We start from the raw sequence: 17,032 nt of genomic DNA, 5'->3' as shown, positions 1-17,032 counted from the left end.
CCTGGGTCGAGGCATCTAAACCAGTTGAAATCTACACATAGCTACATAAATGGATGTGTGTGCAGTTGAGTGAATGTGGCTCTTGTGTAAAAGTTAGTATGACTAAAAACAGTCCTATGCAAGTCTTCTTCCGTTATCATTTCCGAACTAACATCAGACTGATCCAGATCTAAACTGTTGCACCTCTTCCAGGCTGATGTAACCTAACTGCTCTTCGCTTTGTCAGCCTGGAGCAACACTCATGGTGTAACTTTCAGCTTAAAGCAAATCTCATGTGAAAACTGCTGACAAACATATAATTAGAGAATCCTTTTAATAGTTTTCAGTTTGCAGCTTCTGCCTTTATGCTTAGAAGGCCAATGTTTATAGTTTGAAGTGTGCATTTGGAAGTTGTGCAGATGCCCCCTCCCACCTTCAGAGGGAGATGGGACTGTTTTACTGCTCTGTATGACAGCAGAACCCCAGTTAGGACCCTGCTGGGCGAAGATAGGAGTTTACCAGACTTATCTCCCCCTCCCACAGCTCACCAGCTTACCCCCCTCCTCCCCTCTAACTCTATACATACACTACAGAGTGGTTCAGAACGGATGTAGCAGCAAAAAAAAAAAAAAAAAAAGACTAGTGGATTATTACTGAAGATGCCCTAGATATGAGCAAATATAGAGATAATTGCTCAAATAAAACGTACAAAATTTGACAGGCCTGTTTAAAGCAAGCGCCATTAAAGTAATGTACTAGACCAGTTACACAACAATGAAGTAAAATTTAAGAAAAATTAAATAAATAAAAAAAATTGGGGCATCACGTGGCGTCATGGTATAATCCTTGAGCCCTTCCCGAGTTCGAGTCCGGTCCTCGGTGCCTTTTCCGCCTATCGTTGCCTCCTTTCTTTCGTCTTGCGTTCAAATAGAGGCCCGAGAGTCGGAAACAGCTTAAAGAATAAATTACCAACGCGAGGTAAAAATTTCTTGTTAAGAAATGAAACAGGGGCGTCGTGTGGCGCTAGCTAGCGCGTGCGCCGCGTCTATAGAGAGGAGGCCGAGCCCAGTTCATTCCCCATTACTGTCATATTACTGTTAAATAAAGGCCACTAGTGCCGACTTTTAAATATCACTTTTTAAAGGAACTGACATTGATCGAGAAAAAAAATAAAATAGTTCAAAAGTTTCCATATATAAACGAGGGGGAGAAAATTGACAGTATCACTGGTTTTAATCAAAATCCAGCAGGTTTGTTAGGCCAAATATAGTCACTATCAGCTGTGGCAGCATGAGTGTGCAGTTTACCAGAGCCAGCCCTGGAGCTATCATCATCAGCAGTGGTGACTGATGAAGCAGCAGCAGCAGCAGCAGCAGCCTGGAGACCATTGAGAAAAGTCGTCGTTTTCAGCGTGACCTCAGCTCACCCACTCTCAGCAGCGGTTATCGAGTGCTCTCAGTGTCGCAGCTGTACGAGAGGAGGAAGTGCAAAAATAAAGAAGGAGAAGAGGAGGAGGAGGAGGTTGATGGGGAAGAAGTGAAGACAGGCGATAGGAGACTCTCAGAGAAGATGAATGGAAGAAACAGAAGAATGATGCTGATGGTGAATGTTTTTCTGCTCCTCGTGTTGTCAGGTGAGTAAACTTACTCTCTCAGATTCGCTGATCACCGTTTGTTTGAAGTTGTTCAACATCACTTCCTGTTTGGAGATCAATGAGGTGAATGTATCCTCCGCCGGATGTTTCTGCCGTCCCTCAGCCGGCCCAGCCTGGAGCCAAGCCGTGCTGGATGTGTGCGCAACCTGCCACCCTAACGCCACGTGTGAGGACAAGCCAGACGGCTCTGGAAAAGTCTGCAACTGCAACTACGGCTTTGTTGGAAATGGGAGAACCCACTGCCAAGGTAAATAAAATAAAATAAACGTCTACTTTTCAAATGTATTTATTGTCGTGTGAAACCAGATTATGTATTTTCCTCATGATCAACTTTTTTTCTGCTAAGAAAATGCGCGTGCAGTCAGATTTTCACGGAACAGCTTTGGATCTAAAAGTGAATTGTCAAACATCTGATGATTATCTATCCTTACTGTTCTCACAATTTATAAGACTTGTTGTGTTAAAAATGTACAATATCAAGTAGAAATCTGTAAATAAGTCAACTTCTCTGAACTTTTGATTCATCTTTTGGGATCATTTGGACTTATGGTTTTAGCCTCTTTAATTTGAATGTTTTATATTAGCTCCATTCAGGAACATGGCCTGACTACACAGCAGAAAGTATCTGCTTGTACGAGCATAAAGATCTTCCAGTAGAAAACATTTCTTAAGTTTGTTCACATCTTTGACGCATGGTAATATTGTAGTAATATCTAATTCTGAATCCAAAAGTACAAATCATTGCACGATGTTTGAATATTTGTTAGTATTGTCACCATGTTGTTGCATTATAATATGAGACAGATAAGTTGTGAAAAAATGGATCTCCTCCACCTCCTCCCTGAGCTCCGTTTGCTGAAGAAAGACACCGCTCCTGGTTAAAAACAGCCAATCAGAGCCAGGAGGCGGGTCTTAGCGCTGTCAATCATGCTCATGTACTCGGCGGAAAAAACAACTTACTGGTAAACGTTACATACAACCTTTTATGATTTGGACCAAATTTTTAAAATTTTAAATAAAGTATCTATCTATCTATCTATCTATCTATCTATCTATCTATCTATCTATCTATCTATCTATCTATCTATCTATCTATCTATCTATCTATCTATCTATCTATCTATCTATCTATCTATCTATCTATCTATCTATCTATCTATCTATCTATCTATCTATCTATCTATCTATCTATCTATTTTTTTCTGGGATTTTATGTGTCACATTTATACAAATAATGCACAATTTAGACTTTGAAGGAAAATAACTCAAAGAATAATTGTATTTAGTTCCATTTATCCTCCAATCCTCCCATATCCTGAAGGAAAGGCAAGCCCACAGGATGATCCTCCCCCCACCATGTTTGATCGTTCTGTGTTTAATGGTCCAGTGTTAGTTTTCTCCATGCTTAGCTTTGTGGCTGTTGGGCCAAAAAGTTCAAATTTGGTCTCATCTGACTACAGCACCATTTTCCATGAAAACAAAAAGGAAATCTTGTCGTTCTTCCAGATAAAGACGAGTGTCAGATAGGAGCCAGTAAGATCTGTGGGCAGCAAACCACCTGCCACAACACGTATGGCAGCTACTACTGCACCTGCCTGTCTGGCTACAGCCCGTCTAACAACATGGCTGTCTTCATCCCAAACGACGGAACCCACTGCCAAGGTGAGGCCACAACGTAGGTCTGAACGAGAGTCTTTCATCGCTTAAAAATTGTTGCCTTTGCTTTTGTTTCTGCAGATATTGACGAGTGCAGGATCACAGGGCTATGCGGAGAGGGAGGTCAGTGTAGAAACCTTGAGGGCAGCTTCGACTGCAGCTGCCAGGTTGGATACAGGGTCCACAATGGGGCCGAGCCTTTTCGTCCGCAGGGAGGCGGAGCTTCCTGCAAAGGTAAACAGGAACTGATTCACAGTGCCTGGGACCATGACTCATATTCCCTTGAGCTTTTTCATATTTAATCGCATTAAAACCACAGACATCCATAGATTCAGTGCGATAGACCAATACAGACGAAGTCCTATTTGAAGTTTCTTGTCTAAAATGTTGCTAAATATAACAAGAAAGTTACTGAGCTGGCAACAGTGAGGCCACTATTATTAACTGCAAACATGCAGACATGACCTGGTGGACCGCTCCATTGGTCCGGTGGACAGCTGCTGATTTTTAGATCTTTGCTGAGGAAGATATCATCGGCTTCACGTGTAAGTACCGACCGATCTCCTACAATTTAGGAAACTGGTGCCGATTTATTGGTACACCACTAGTTGGAGCTGAAATAGGAAACAGCAGGAAAACAACCTTGAATGTGGCAGAACTTGGTAACTGATGTCTGTAGATGATCCCCGTCTGATCCGACTGAACTTTGGTAATTCTGTGCTGAAACAAAGGTCAAAAACTCCATCATAGTTGTGCAGAGCTGACAGTTGTACCCTAAAAGACGTGTAGGTGTTGCTGTAGTGAAGTGTGGCTCTACAAAACAACAGTTCTGAGAAGCTGAACACAAATGCATCGTTTCCACTCTGCAGCTGCTTGGTAAAATCAGGTTTTGCAGAGACAAAACATGAGGAGTAGAACCCTTCGAGCCGCGTCTCTGTCTTGCTAGCGTCGTTCTGAAAACTGAAAGGTTGAAACCAGGAAGTGAAGTTTGTTCTTGGACCTTTTCCCCCCCCACCCAGTGGTTGACTGTGGTCCGCCTGTCCCGGTGGAAGACTCGGTCCTCCTGTCCATCACAGTCACCGAGTACGGTGGCGTTGCCAGGTTTGGCTGTGAGGAAGGCTTTGTGTGGCGGAGGGGAGACAACAGCTCTGTGTGTGGAGCGGACGGATCGTGGAGCGAGACCAGCCTGGTCTGTGAAGGTAAAACGGCTACTGCTTTATTCTGAAACTACACAAATCAATGTTTGTTTTTTTTCCCACTTTAACACCCTACTCAGGTTATCGTGCAGAAATCCAATGCAATAAATACAAAACTACACTACAGGGACTAACAATACCACAAAAAGAGCAATAAAAAGAATCCATAAGACCGGATATTTAGAGAACAACGAAACACTATTTGTAAAGTCAAAGTCATTAAAGGTCATTGACATAGTGAAGCTACAGACAGCTACAATCCTCTACAAAGACAAAAATAAAAAATTGCAAGAAAACATTCAACAATTGTGTAAGACTAAAGAGAAAATGTAAAAGTTAAAATGTACAAGTTAAGGAGGAGAATCACAGTTTAAAATATGCAAATTCAGAACGACTAGAAAAAACGTTTGTGTACACTGTAAAAATGAAACGCCTCTAATTTACGGTAAAATTCTGCCAAACACAGCTGCTGACATTTTACCGTAAATTAGAGACTTTTGTTTGTTTGTTGTTGGTTTTTTTTACAGCGCATCAATAATTGAAGTCAAACTGTGGAATCATTCGATTATTGAACTTTTATGTCCAAGCATAAAACTGCTCAAATGATCATATAAACATGATTATTGTTGGTGTTTTTTTATTTATGCTAGTTTTGGTTGTTGGTGAAATTTAAAGAAATAGTGATTGTTTGTCCTTTGTACTTGAAATTAAATCGATGCTATATCGATGGGTTGACTGTTAAATACGGGTTTAGTTGTTATATGTGTGGATTATACATGTAGTAAATATAATAATTCTGCAGATGAGGAAGGAGAGGGAATTTTGATAAGTTTATGCTGCCCCTCATTTCCTCGAATATGTAAAACAAAAGTTTTGACATTACGCTTTATGCCGCATTTTTATAGATAGATGTTTTTAAAATAAACGCGCAAAGAAACAAAATAATGTGTTTGTTTTCAGCAAGGAGCATAATTCCTATTGAATATGTTGGTCACATTTAGTTGCTATGGTAGCATTTTTTTCAGTGGAGATTAAATGTGTTATAATCTACAGCGAGAAAAATGCAAATGTTACTCTTAATATGTGTTGTTTTATTCTGTGTTGCTCATTAAAGGCCAGTGATGCAGCTTTAAGAGGCTGGTACTAAATAATCTCTAGGTGAATATGTGCAATAATACTGTAAATATGGACTAATACTGCAGTCCATGAAGATAAACAGTAGTCGCTCCTGGTTTATTACCTGAGGTTCATCAGTGACTCAATCATTACCTATTGCATCAGGCAAGCAAACTGGAACGCTGTGTAAAAATGTTCGCTCCTTCCTCTTTATGTCAACTGAAGTGTGTACAATTTTTTTTTAAACACTAAAATTTAAGCATGTTGCTTTGTAACGTAACCCAAAAGCTGGAAGCTCTCAAAAAATATGCAATAAAATTCCCAAAATACTCACATGACGGTTCTGAAAGACTGAACACTTTACCAGAACTACTCTTCTGTCTGAGGAAACGGCCATCGGATGAGGGAGGAGTTTAGCAAGAATGTGCTCAGACTCCTCTTCTTAAATTGCAACATTTAATCCTGTATGAAATCTGACAGTTAAAGAATCATTTAAAATAAATTCTTTTTAAAGTCTTGCTTCTCGAGCTTAAGCAAGGAGAAGCATGTTTTTTTTCCTGTGGGTCGCTCACAGGAATCAATCAATCAATTCAGATTCTGCGTCTAGAGAACCTTTCATACTGCTAAACGTGGCACAGATGTTAGAGCAAATAACAATCACACCAGAAAACGCCAGGTAAATAATAATAATGGTGACCTGATGTGAAATGTAAGTCTAAGGAAATATATTTGTGTTTGTATCTGTGATGAAGAATCATTACAGATACAAGATTTAAACAATAAAAAAAACCCCACACAGGATAATCAATAAAGGTGATGCAGAATTGTTTTTATGATGAAAGAAAAACATTTAAAAATAAGAAAAAGATAGTATCAAAGGAATTAAGTTTAAATCAAACAGTGTAACAGAATTATACAAAAATAGTACTTTTTGTAAATAAAACTAAATGAAGCTGAACTAATATTTTGATATTTTGACCATGTTGTAATTCCTAGACAAAGGAACAACCATAGAAAATGTTCCTTGTCCTTCTTATATTTCAACGTGTTTTATGTTTGTTTGGGATGATGAAAAAAATTCACATCAAATCAACTCTACTCTATATGTCTGCACATATAGAATATGTATAACAGAGTTTAAAAAGTGCATTGATCCTGGTTCTGGATGGAGAGTGTGATCTCTCTCTGCTGTTTGTCTTGGCTCCCCTCACTGTCCTGGTCAGGGCTCTTTGTCAGCCATGTTGCAGTTCTGCTCTGTATTTATCATTGCAGTGTCAATACCTCTGGTAAATGTTTTCCCCGTAGAGATCTTGTGTGGGAATCCTCCTTTGATTGAATTCACAGAGCAGGTGTGGAGCAGCACTTCGTCCCCCGGCAGCACAGTGCTGTACCTCTGTACAAAGGGCTTTCATGGTAACGGAGGGCATAATGTATCAGTCTGTGGTAAAAACGGACAGTGGACATCTCCAACTTTGTTATGCCAAGGTAACGCACAAGACGAGTCAATTGATTTCCTTATTGCTGAATCTTTTTTCTAATCTTTTTGCTGTTGCTGGGAAAACAAAGCCAGCCAAGTTTAGCCAAGGACGTTTAAGTAACATCAAACATTTGGCTAAAAGGAAGTTTTGATTATGCTCAGGTTATTCCTGGAAATTTTGGGGGGGCAAACAGTCTGAACATCTAGTTGGTTATTTTTTATTTTGCATTTTAGTTCCATCAAGAATAACTAGTAAGAAAAAAAAGATAAGTTACTGCTGGAGCGTTTGTTGAAATCCTATCAATAAAGAAACAAAACATACTGGGAATTGGCCAATTTATTAATTTAAGAAAATCAGTCATTCTCATTAGTGCACATGAGAACTACATAACTTTTAGCTCTAAACTGACTTAGAGCTAAAAGCTCAAAATATTTTTGCTGACTTAGAGCTAAATATTTAGTTTGGAACTAAAAAGTTTGATTGCTCATTAAATATTTCACTTCAAACCAAATATTTAGCTGCTAAATATAGATCCAAGCTAAATATTTAACTCAATACTTAGCTTGGGGCTGAGTATTGCGCTAAATACTTAGCTTAAAGCTAGATATTTAGCTTCAAACTAAATATTTCACTTGCTAACTAAATATGTAGATTGTAGCTAAAACTTTGGCTTCTAAAATAAACATTTAGCTCATTAAAGATTTATAAATGAAAGAATAACATTGTGATAATATGGCCTTGAAAAATGAAACCCCATTTTTTTCTACCAGCTAAATAACCTGATTTACTGCTGCTAATGTTTGACTAAATTCACAAACACACGGCCTGGTATCCCATTTACATTTCCAACCGTACAAGAGTTTTTGTCACGATGCATTGTAACAACAGATCCGCCTTACTTTTCCCAATATGTCTTCTTAAAATAAAAGGCTTTTTTTTTTCTTCTCGTTTTGCTTTTACGTTTGTGTTGCCATAATGTGCATCATTTCCTGTCTCAGAGACTCTGTGTGGAGATCCACCAGTGGCGCCCCACACTGTGCAGGTGTGGGACGGCAGCTTCGCCTCTGGAAGCACAGCGGCTTATTACTGTAACCCAGGATTTTATCACCATGAAGGCAGCAATGTGTCAGTGTGTGCAGATGATGGTTACTGGACAGAGCCTGGCATTCTCTGCAAAGGTGACGTTCTCAAAAAGGCTCATTTTGTTGGCCTCCATGCGGATTGTTCTCCTCTCTCTCTCTGCTAAATAATTAATGTCCGTCTCTGTAGAGGTTGATTGCGGAGAGCCCACCTCCATCCCTCACGCCGTAGCGGAGTGGGATAACATTTCCACTGTGGGCTCTAAGGTTGTTTATAGGTGTGACCGTGGATTTGTCAATGTTGGCGAAGGAAATGTATCGGTTTGTACAGCCAGCGGAGGATGGGATGCGCCCTCGCTGTCCTGCCAAGGTGATACTTCTGTGTTCATTTATATGTGAGTGTAGCGAGTCGTTGGTGCACAGCAAACGATGTGAAAACCTTGTTTTTTTTTCAGATTTGTGACTTGTGCAAAATATCATTACCGTTTAAAAGTGGCTTGCAAAAAAAAAGTATGTTTGTATTTTGCTGAGATTTTATGCGACAGACCAAGATAAAGTAGAGCATTATTTATAACTGGAGGAAAATGATCACAACTGAAATAAGTGAGAGTAATTGATGGGGAAAAAGTATAGCAAACTGGAATTATATTGTGCGTTTATAAAACTGAAATATACTAAAAACATAGATGTAATATCGCTCATTTTTGTGTTTATGAATCTATTTAGTAGCTTTTCAAACTGATGTGAAATTTATATATATATTTTTTTCCACACACAAGCAGTTTACGTCAGCTGTCGACAAATTACGGCGCTCCACGCTGCTGCTGCTGGAGTTTAGTCCACAAAATGGCGACAGCCAAAGCTGGGAGAAAACGCCAGAGTCAGTTGGTTGTTCAACATTAATTGAATACAGTTTTTTGAAAGTAGTGTCTTCTGTTGAGTATTCATTTTAATATGCACATAATCCCAATACAGTACAATGATCTGTTTAAAATTCTGCACCTAAAAATGAACCAAAGTACGAAACAAACTTAAACTATTGCTATAACTAATAGAAGCTAAACTAAAACTAAAACAATATTTAACTAGTGATGACAAATACAAACTTGCAAACACTCCATAAAAGCTAAATAAAACTAACTGAATTAGACAAACAAAATGTCCCAATGAAATAAAATTAAACTATAATAATAAAATAAAAGCTATTGTTTTGGTCTATCGCAGAAAATCACAGCAGACTTGGCTGAAACATAAGCAAAGGAGTTCAAGGGCTGTGAATAATTTTGTAAACACCAGACGCCCAGTTTGCAGTGCGCTCTGTTCACCGACTGTTTTCCTGTTGTAGAAATCAGCTGCAGGAATCCTCCTGTAATAGAGCACGCTAACATGCAGTGGGACGGGACGCCACACGCTGGCGCTGTGGCGTATTACCAATGTGAGAACGGATACTACAGCCGAGGCCTGAGAAACTACTCAGAGTGTGGAGAGAATGGATTATGGGAGGATGTTGATCTGTCGTGTGAAGGTGCAACATTTTATGACCCGAGAAAGCTGCTGGTTTAGTTTCACTTTGGACTCTTGGTGACAATTTAGAGCACAAACGATGGCACTGTAATGTAATCTGATAAATGTTTGTTCGTTCTTTTGCAAATGTTTTATCTAGTTGGACAGTTATTGCTCCAAGTTGGTTGTGAAATGAAATTTGCAAAGGCGTTGTTAGACCGGAAAATTTGGGGCTAAAGCTCCAGCTGAGCTTTGGATTGTGTTCGACATAGATATAAAATATATATATGTATGTAGATTTTATTCAAAAATATGATCTTTTACATATTTGTTGAGATTGCCACTAGCTGTCATAGTCTACAGATTATCAGTAGAGTACGAGAATGATAATCTGTGAAAAAATCAAGCCCTTGCCCCTTCTCCCAGTGCTCCCAGTCAGTGCTAACAGGAAACAACCAATCAGAGCTGGGAGGAGAGTCTCAGTGCTGTCAATCAAGAGTGTGTATGCGTGGATGTTTTTCCTGTGTGCCTCTGTGTCGATCTATGATAGAGTGGCTCCCTGTCCAGAGTGAACCCCACCTCACGCAAAAAGTGATTAAAAAAAAATGGATTAAAAAAAAAATTATTATCTCTGCAATGCTCCCAAAGTTTCAGGGTCCTAACAATGCCTGTGCTTATTTATAAATAAGTAAACTGCAAAAAAAATATCCACAACAATTTTGTTGAAAAGATGCATGAATTGTATCAGCAGGTTTATACCAGACGTCCAGCTGCTAGTGCTTTGCACTGACTTGCTGTTTTCCTGTCGTAGAAATCAGCTGCAGGAATCCTCCTGTAATAGAGAACGCTAACATGCAGTGGGACGGGACGCCACACGCTGGCGCTGTGGTGTATTACCAATGTGAGGAAGGATACTACACCCGAGGCCTGAGAAACTACTCAGAGTGTGGAGAGAATGGATTATGGGAGGATGTTGATCTGTCGTGTGAAGGTGCAACATTTTATGACCCGAGAAAGCTGCTGGTTTAGTTTCAGTGTTGGAGACCCAGCAATGTTTGTCCTAAAAGATAAAAGCATGTTTATGTTGTGTAAAGAGTATTAAAGTGTTAAGGATGTTGATTTTATAGGACTTTGTGTAATTTATAGAAAATGCACCTAAAAAAGATCTATTCAAGAAGTGAAACTGCAATATCTTCATCTTAATTGTACTGTAATTTATTTTGACGCACATGAAACTGAATTTCCTGTAACCTAATGTAGCAACAAATTAACTCTTCCTTCGTGTTTATCTAGTTGGACTCTGCTAGCTGACTGCATGCTAACAGCTGTGACCTGTTGCACCAGGTCCATGCTAAATTCTTATTTGTACACAGAAGTAAACTGCGGCCCCCCGAAATGTCTCCCCAACACTAACCTGCTGTGGGGCGGCAGCAGCACGCCGGGCAGCGTGGCGCGGTGTGAGTGTGTGGACGGATTTTACCAAGAGAGTGGAAACGATTTGTCAACATGCTCTCTGTCAGGAGTGTGGGGGGAAGTATCTGTAAAATGCAAAGGTAGGGGGACATCTTTCACGCCTGGCTGTTGCCCCCTTTTTGATCTCCTTGCACGTTTCTCAAGCATGCTGTCGCCGTCACTGTCACGTGTCTGACCCCTAACCCTGCACGCTCCGGGTGTTCCACGAGGGGAGTTAAGAAACCGCATGCGATTCTCTTCCCGTCCACAATGGCTCGCAGCAATCACCAGCACAGTGGGACGCGTGGGTGTTTGTCAGATACGTGTTACTTAAGCGACATCATTTCGGGTCTCCTTTGGACGTCTGCTGAAAAACGAATGCTTCCTTCCCAACGTGTGTGTTGAGTGATGCCGTTTCTGAGCCAGTCGGTGCGTTCTGCTGTTTCTCCAGCTAAATGCGGCCCTGTTCCCGTCCTGGCCCACTCGGAGGTGGTGTGGCACAACAGAAGTGTCGCGATCCACCGCTGTGTGGCGGGATATCACAGCTGGAGGGGCGTCAACGCGTCCGTGTGTGGCGGCTCCGGACTGTGGCTGAGAGCGACCCTCAACTGTATCGGTGAGTTTAAAAGCAGCAGCGCTCGGACACTGCAGTGTTTCAATCATCGGTCACTGCATATAAAGCGGGAGAAATAACATGCATCATTGTTTTTCTCAGCTTAAAAACGGACAGTATTACTTAAAATGAACATTTTTACATAATACGTTATGTTATTCTCTCATCAAAAACATAACGCTACGATTCTATCATGGATGTTTGAGAAATCTCCCCCACTCAGCTCCTTCAGACTAGCCAGCAGCAATTAGCAAACATCTGCGCATCCAGAGTGTTAGAAAGACCAGAAGCTTCTTAAAGAGACAGAGGCCCAATTTCAATTGCAAAGTCAAATTTCTTTTAAGGCATGCTTGATGGATGCATACCAATCTTTGTAACAACTGGAGGTAACATAGTCACTTTATTGTGTTATTATATGAGACTTTGTGGCTGGGAAATACATAATACTGCCCTTTTAAAAAATTCTGGGTTCCAATGATTTAACCAAACGTTAATTTATAGACTAAATTACTTTGATTTCTTTGTTCTTTGTGTATGCACTGCAAAAACGCAAAATCTTTACCAAGTATTTTTGGATTAGTTTAGCGCAAATATCTCAGTACACTTAAAATAAGACAAAATTAACTTACAAGTAACCTTTTAGCAAAATATAGGAGCTTGTTTTAAGTCTATCATTTTAAAAAATATTACTTTCACTGGCATATTGTTTCACTTCTAAGATATTTTCCCATTTCATAAGTGAAATAATCTGTAGATGTAAACTCCTCACAGCAACTACTAACATGTGATGCAGAAATCAAGCCGCCTATTAATCAGCTGACACTTTACAATGGAAACTGTCTGAAGTGGAAGGCAGAGAAGTACGAGGAAGATACAGAACTTTACAAGGTAAGTCAAGTTTCCTCTTTTTTTTTCACCGTATCCACAGTGAACTTTGACTGAACGCGTGGATTTCATTATTTCAGGTGGTTTATTTAGGATCCAGAGATTACCAGAGGTCGTTTCTAGACAAAGGACGACGTCTGCTGAGCTCCAGAGACGATCGGCTGGTAATCTGCCTGCGGCTGCTTCCGTTGACAAACTACAGCATTTCTATTACTGCAGCAGCTGCCAGATTCACAGCCACCGTCACAGCCAACACCAGTTTAACAGGTAGAGGGATAATGAATATTCAATACTAATTATAGAATATTTACTGTAGTCTTCTTCATACTGACCGGTGAACATAGCAATAAATGTACCTCTGTTCCTAAAAGTACCTCCAGCACCGGTAGTGCACTACACAGAACTGGAGACTCCAGTTCCAACGCTGAGGCTGAAAAGATCTCCCAACACTCTGGATCCCATCAGGTAACTAACCCCCCTCCATGCAAACGTTCACAATGTCTAACATTCACAAGGGGAGTTGGAGCTTTTTCATGACACGCTTTCACACTGGATGTGTGGAAACTCTGCCTCGAAAACGTGCTTTGATCATTTCTCCTTTTACCACTTTGCAACCACATGGATCAAAGAAATCCGTCAGAGATTTAACGTGACAGAAACTCAGAGCAGTGCACCTTTGTGAAGTGGAAAGAAAAGGGCAGATGGTTTTCAATGTTTTAGAGGGGGAAAAAAATGAGAAAACTGAGGTCTGGAATTGTGTTAAAAGTTTGTAGAATCACGCAGAGTTTTTGAAATTATGTTACTCTCAACGTCTCACACATGCCGACCAGGCTGACAATAGTATTGGGTTTTCCATTATAGCTTAATTTAATTTTGTTGTGATTTTTTTTTTTTTTTGTTTATCTAATTCAGTTAGTTTTAATTAGTTTTGAGTTCAGAGTGTGTTTGGTTCATTTTTAGGTGCAGAATTTAAGTATTGTATTATGATTTTGTACACATAATACAAAACAGAGGAAACTAGTTTTAAAACGATATACAGTACAGACCAAAGGTTTGGATACACCTTTCTAATTCAATGGGTTTTCTTTATTTTCATGACTATTTATAAGGCAAGAAATCCCATTTATTAACCTGACAGGGCAGGTTGACCTATGAAGTGAAAACCATTTCAGGTGACTACCTCTTGAAGCTCATCAAGAAAATGCAGAGTGTGTGCAAAGCAGTAATCACAGCAAAAGGTTGCTACTTTGAAGAAACTAGAATATAAGGGGTATTTTCAGTTGTTTTACACTTTTTTGTTTAGTGCATATTTCCACATGTGTTATTCATAGTTTTGATGCCTTCAGTGTGAATCTACAATGTCAATAGTCATGAAAATAAAGGAAACTCATTGGATTAAAAGGTGTGTCCAAACTTTTGGTCTGTACTGTATATTCAATTATTGTTGAACAACCAACTGACTCTGGATCTTTCTCCCAACTTTTGCTGTCGTCATTTTGTAGACTAACATAAGCACCGCCTGGAGGAATACACAGTGCTGTAATTTACCAACAGCTGACAAGTTATTGTGTGGGGGGAAAAAAATCTACTTCACATCAGTTTTAAAGGCTAATAAATACATTCATAAACACAAAAAACAAATATTATATGTATATTTTCGGTATGTTTTAATTAGTTTTATAAAGGCATGATATAGTTTCAGTTAATTGTAGTTTTCCCCCATTAATTTGTGTTTTATTTATTTTAGTTAATGGAAATGTTTTCTCAATTATCAGTTTTCCTAATTTCATTCCTTTTAATTGACTGAATTAACCTTGGTGCTGCCATGATGAAGTGATTACCGTATTTTCCGGACTATAGAGCTATAATTATAATTATAATTAAATTAATTATAATTAAATTAAATATAATTATAAATATAACTATAATTAGCCGCATCTACAAAGTCTTTTTTTTTTTTTTTTAAACTGGAAACGAACACGGAAAAGCCGCACCGGGCTACAAGCCGCATGGTTCAAAGAGTGGGAAAAGTAGCGGCTTATAGTCTGAAAAATACGGTAATAATACTTAAATTATTAACGCATTCAATAAATATGGTTTTTACGAACTACATTATGTAGTAGGATAGGAGTAAACACACCAAAGAAAAAAATCTCCTCAGTTGCTTGGATCATGAAGATGACATCTGAATGTGTGAGGAAAACAGGAGTTTTTGCTAATAACCCACAAACCCAATAGGATGACAGCAATCAATGAAGATAAAGCTTTCCACGTTGTGTTTTTTTTTTTTATCTTTGGCAGCTTCTACCAAATCTTTGTGCTTCCTGTCGAGGAGCTCGTGGTGTTTGACTGCTCCTCTCCCGCCAGCCTCGACCCTTCGAGCAGAGCAGAGCCACCGGCTGAGTACATGACCGCCCAGCTTGGCGTGCAGAGCCTCGGAACGGAGGTCAACTTCACGGTGGGGGACGGAGTCCTCTACGGGGGCTTCTACAACGCGCCGCTGCAGAGCGGTAACACCTACTTCGTTGTCCTTCGGGTCGTCAGTCGGTGGAAAACGGTGAGTTAAAAAAAACCTGCTCTGCTACAAAGGAGTAACAGTAAAGCAATGCTGTGGAAGGTGCAACAGATTTAACCCGAGTGTTTCCTCTCCAAGATGTCGAGAAGTTGCTGCGTCGTTTGGGCCAAAGTGGCAGGTGCCTCAGAATGCACAAAGATCACAGGGATAAGTTGATATCACTCACTGAAAAGTTCATTTCTTTTCTTCCCAGGCACATCTTACGTCCTGAGGGTGTCGTCGCTCTGTGCTGCAGCCTCTGTGGCAGCGGTTGCCATGGTTTTGTTAGGGGCATACAGCTTGTCCTGGTATGAGCAAAACGTTTTATCAACGCTGCTTTTCACTAAATTAACTTGGAATAAAATTAGTTGAATTAAAAATAAATTAGAAAAAGGTGCCAATACATTTAAAGGGACAGTATTATGTAATATTGACTGTTTTTTTTTTTTAGCTTTATGTTTGGTATGTTAATAATTCATGAAAAACATACTTGGAGGTTTGCTTTGATTCATTCATGGTGTCTTCCAGAAGAAGAACAAGAATTTTCCATTTATGGTTTATTGTTTTTGCAGAGTGTAATTTTTGTTAGAGGCTAACCCTCTTAACTGGTGTCGGTGTTTGGACGTGAAAAGTCTAGTCATTTTCTGACTCTAAACGGGAGAAGTTCTTATATCGATTCATCGTCTTGTAAATAAATGAAAAACATTGGACTGAAATCAACATTTTATGGGTTTTGTATAGTTGGACATTAACTGCATCAGAAACCCTTGAAATTTCTCTTGAAACGTTCCAGTTTGGTTAAATGACTTATCTTTTTGTTCCCAGAATAATTTTTCCATATGGAGAGAATGCAGCTTTTAGTTCTAACTGCACCCCCCCCCCAAAAAAAATGAATGTATAGGAAATGTATTTAGGACTTAATTTTATTCTGTGTTTTCTTTCAGGTGTGTGAACAGGACGTAACCGTTCTCAGCCCCGCTCTCTACAGTCATAGTGAACAAATATAATGAGTCCAAACGGTATATTCTGCAAATACTTCACATATAATCATTCACATCACTCCAAATGAATAAACATATGTTTTCCACCATCTACTGGATTATTAACAAAGGAATGTGATCCCTTTCTGTCTGCTGTGTTGCTACTGTTTAGACGGAGGACATGCTCTTTGTTCTGTTTTTTAATCACAAAGTGTTTTTGAAAACTGCTTCCTCTTCACAATTAACAGAAACCTGCCAATAAAACACACTGGGCTTTGTGGGTGTGACATGAAAAAGTGACAAAGTGATAAAAACTGAAAGACCTGTTCATATTTTTTTTTTTTTTTACAATGTACTGTTCACTGCATTGTAGAAAACTGTAGCAACCAAAAACATATAAACTATAGATGCTTTATGGAAGTCAATTTTTCTAAAAATAAAATTAAAATTAAAAAAAAGAAAGTTAACGTGTGACTTTTTTATGGGTTTTGCTTTGAATCCTCAAACGGGCTGACTTGGCATTTAAAAAATGGTCCACAGGTACTGGGCCTTTAATTGTTTTGCATCCGGAGCAGCTCCCTCTTTTCCACAGGCGGTCACAGGCCAGGATCCTGCCGACAACAACCCCGCTACATCTGGTGCGTTATCAAGTGAGTAACAGGAACACGGCGCTCCATTACTGCTAGAACCTGAATTAAAGACGGGATGGATACGTTGCACGCAAAGATTGCGCAAGTTACCTCAGCGGTTAGCTGAAAGGCTACTGAAGCAGGCCGTTGCCGCGACGCTTTTTGAGGATTACAGTCATGTAGCTACACTTTGAACGCATGGTTACTTGGAAAATGGGTCATTTTTCTACCACTGTGACCGGAAAGCTGCTCGGCACC

The 17,032-nt window shown here is 39.5% G+C and overlaps 1 protein-coding gene across 3 annotated transcripts; it reads left to right on the top strand.

The window, feature by feature from the left end:
- The first annotated feature begins 1,061 nt into the window (after positions 1–1,061).
- susd1 (sushi domain containing 1) lies at positions 1,062–16,619 on the top strand. 3 transcript variants are annotated; one of them, XM_032578323.1, is made up of 19 exons: positions 1,062–1,612; positions 1,737–1,880; positions 3,140–3,295; positions 3,371–3,523; positions 4,309–4,488; positions 6,907–7,086; positions 8,078–8,257; positions 8,349–8,528; positions 9,504–9,683; positions 10,473–10,652; positions 11,035–11,214; positions 11,565–11,729; positions 12,520–12,614; positions 12,692–12,878; positions 12,983–13,076; positions 14,913–15,168; positions 15,265–15,304; positions 15,380–15,473; positions 16,110–16,619. In XM_032578323.1, exons 1-19 carry the CDS (start codon positions 1,549–1,551, stop codon positions 16,126–16,128), a joined length of 2,727 nt encoding a protein of 908 aa, XP_032434214.1. In that variant the 5' UTR covers positions 1,062–1,548; the 3' UTR covers positions 16,129–16,619. The 3 variants fall into 3 exon arrangements, with proteins under 3 accessions (XP_032434214.1, XP_032434216.1, XP_032434215.1); XM_032578325.1 differs by lacking the exon at positions 6,907–7,086 and having other exon boundaries at positions 1,065–1,612; XM_032578324.1 differs by lacking the exon at positions 9,504–9,683 and having other exon boundaries at positions 1,065–1,612.
- The last annotated feature ends 413 nt before the right edge of the window (positions 16,620–17,032 follow it).

Source organism: Xiphophorus hellerii, chromosome 12 (genome assembly GCF_003331165.1).
Source record: "Xiphophorus hellerii strain 12219 chromosome 12, Xiphophorus_hellerii-4.1, whole genome shotgun sequence".
NCBI lineage: Eukaryota > Metazoa > Chordata > Actinopteri > Cyprinodontiformes > Poeciliidae > Xiphophorus > Xiphophorus hellerii.
This window is presented reverse-complemented; position numbering and strand designations above follow the sequence as displayed.

Excerpts from the sequence above, each read along its gene's own strand:
- susd1 (XM_032578323.1), top strand. The coding sequence starts at position 1,549 with ATGAATGGAAGAAACAGAAGAATGATGCTGATGGTGAATGTTTTTCTG. Across the intron at positions 11,215-11,564 it reads AGTATCTGTAAAATGCAAAG|CTAAATGCGGCCCTGTTCCC; the intron begins GTAGGGGGACAT and ends CTGTTTCTCCAG. Across the intron at positions 13,077-14,912 it reads AACACTCTGGATCCCATCAG|CTTCTACCAAATCTTTGTGC; the intron begins GTAACTAACCCC and ends TATCTTTGGCAG.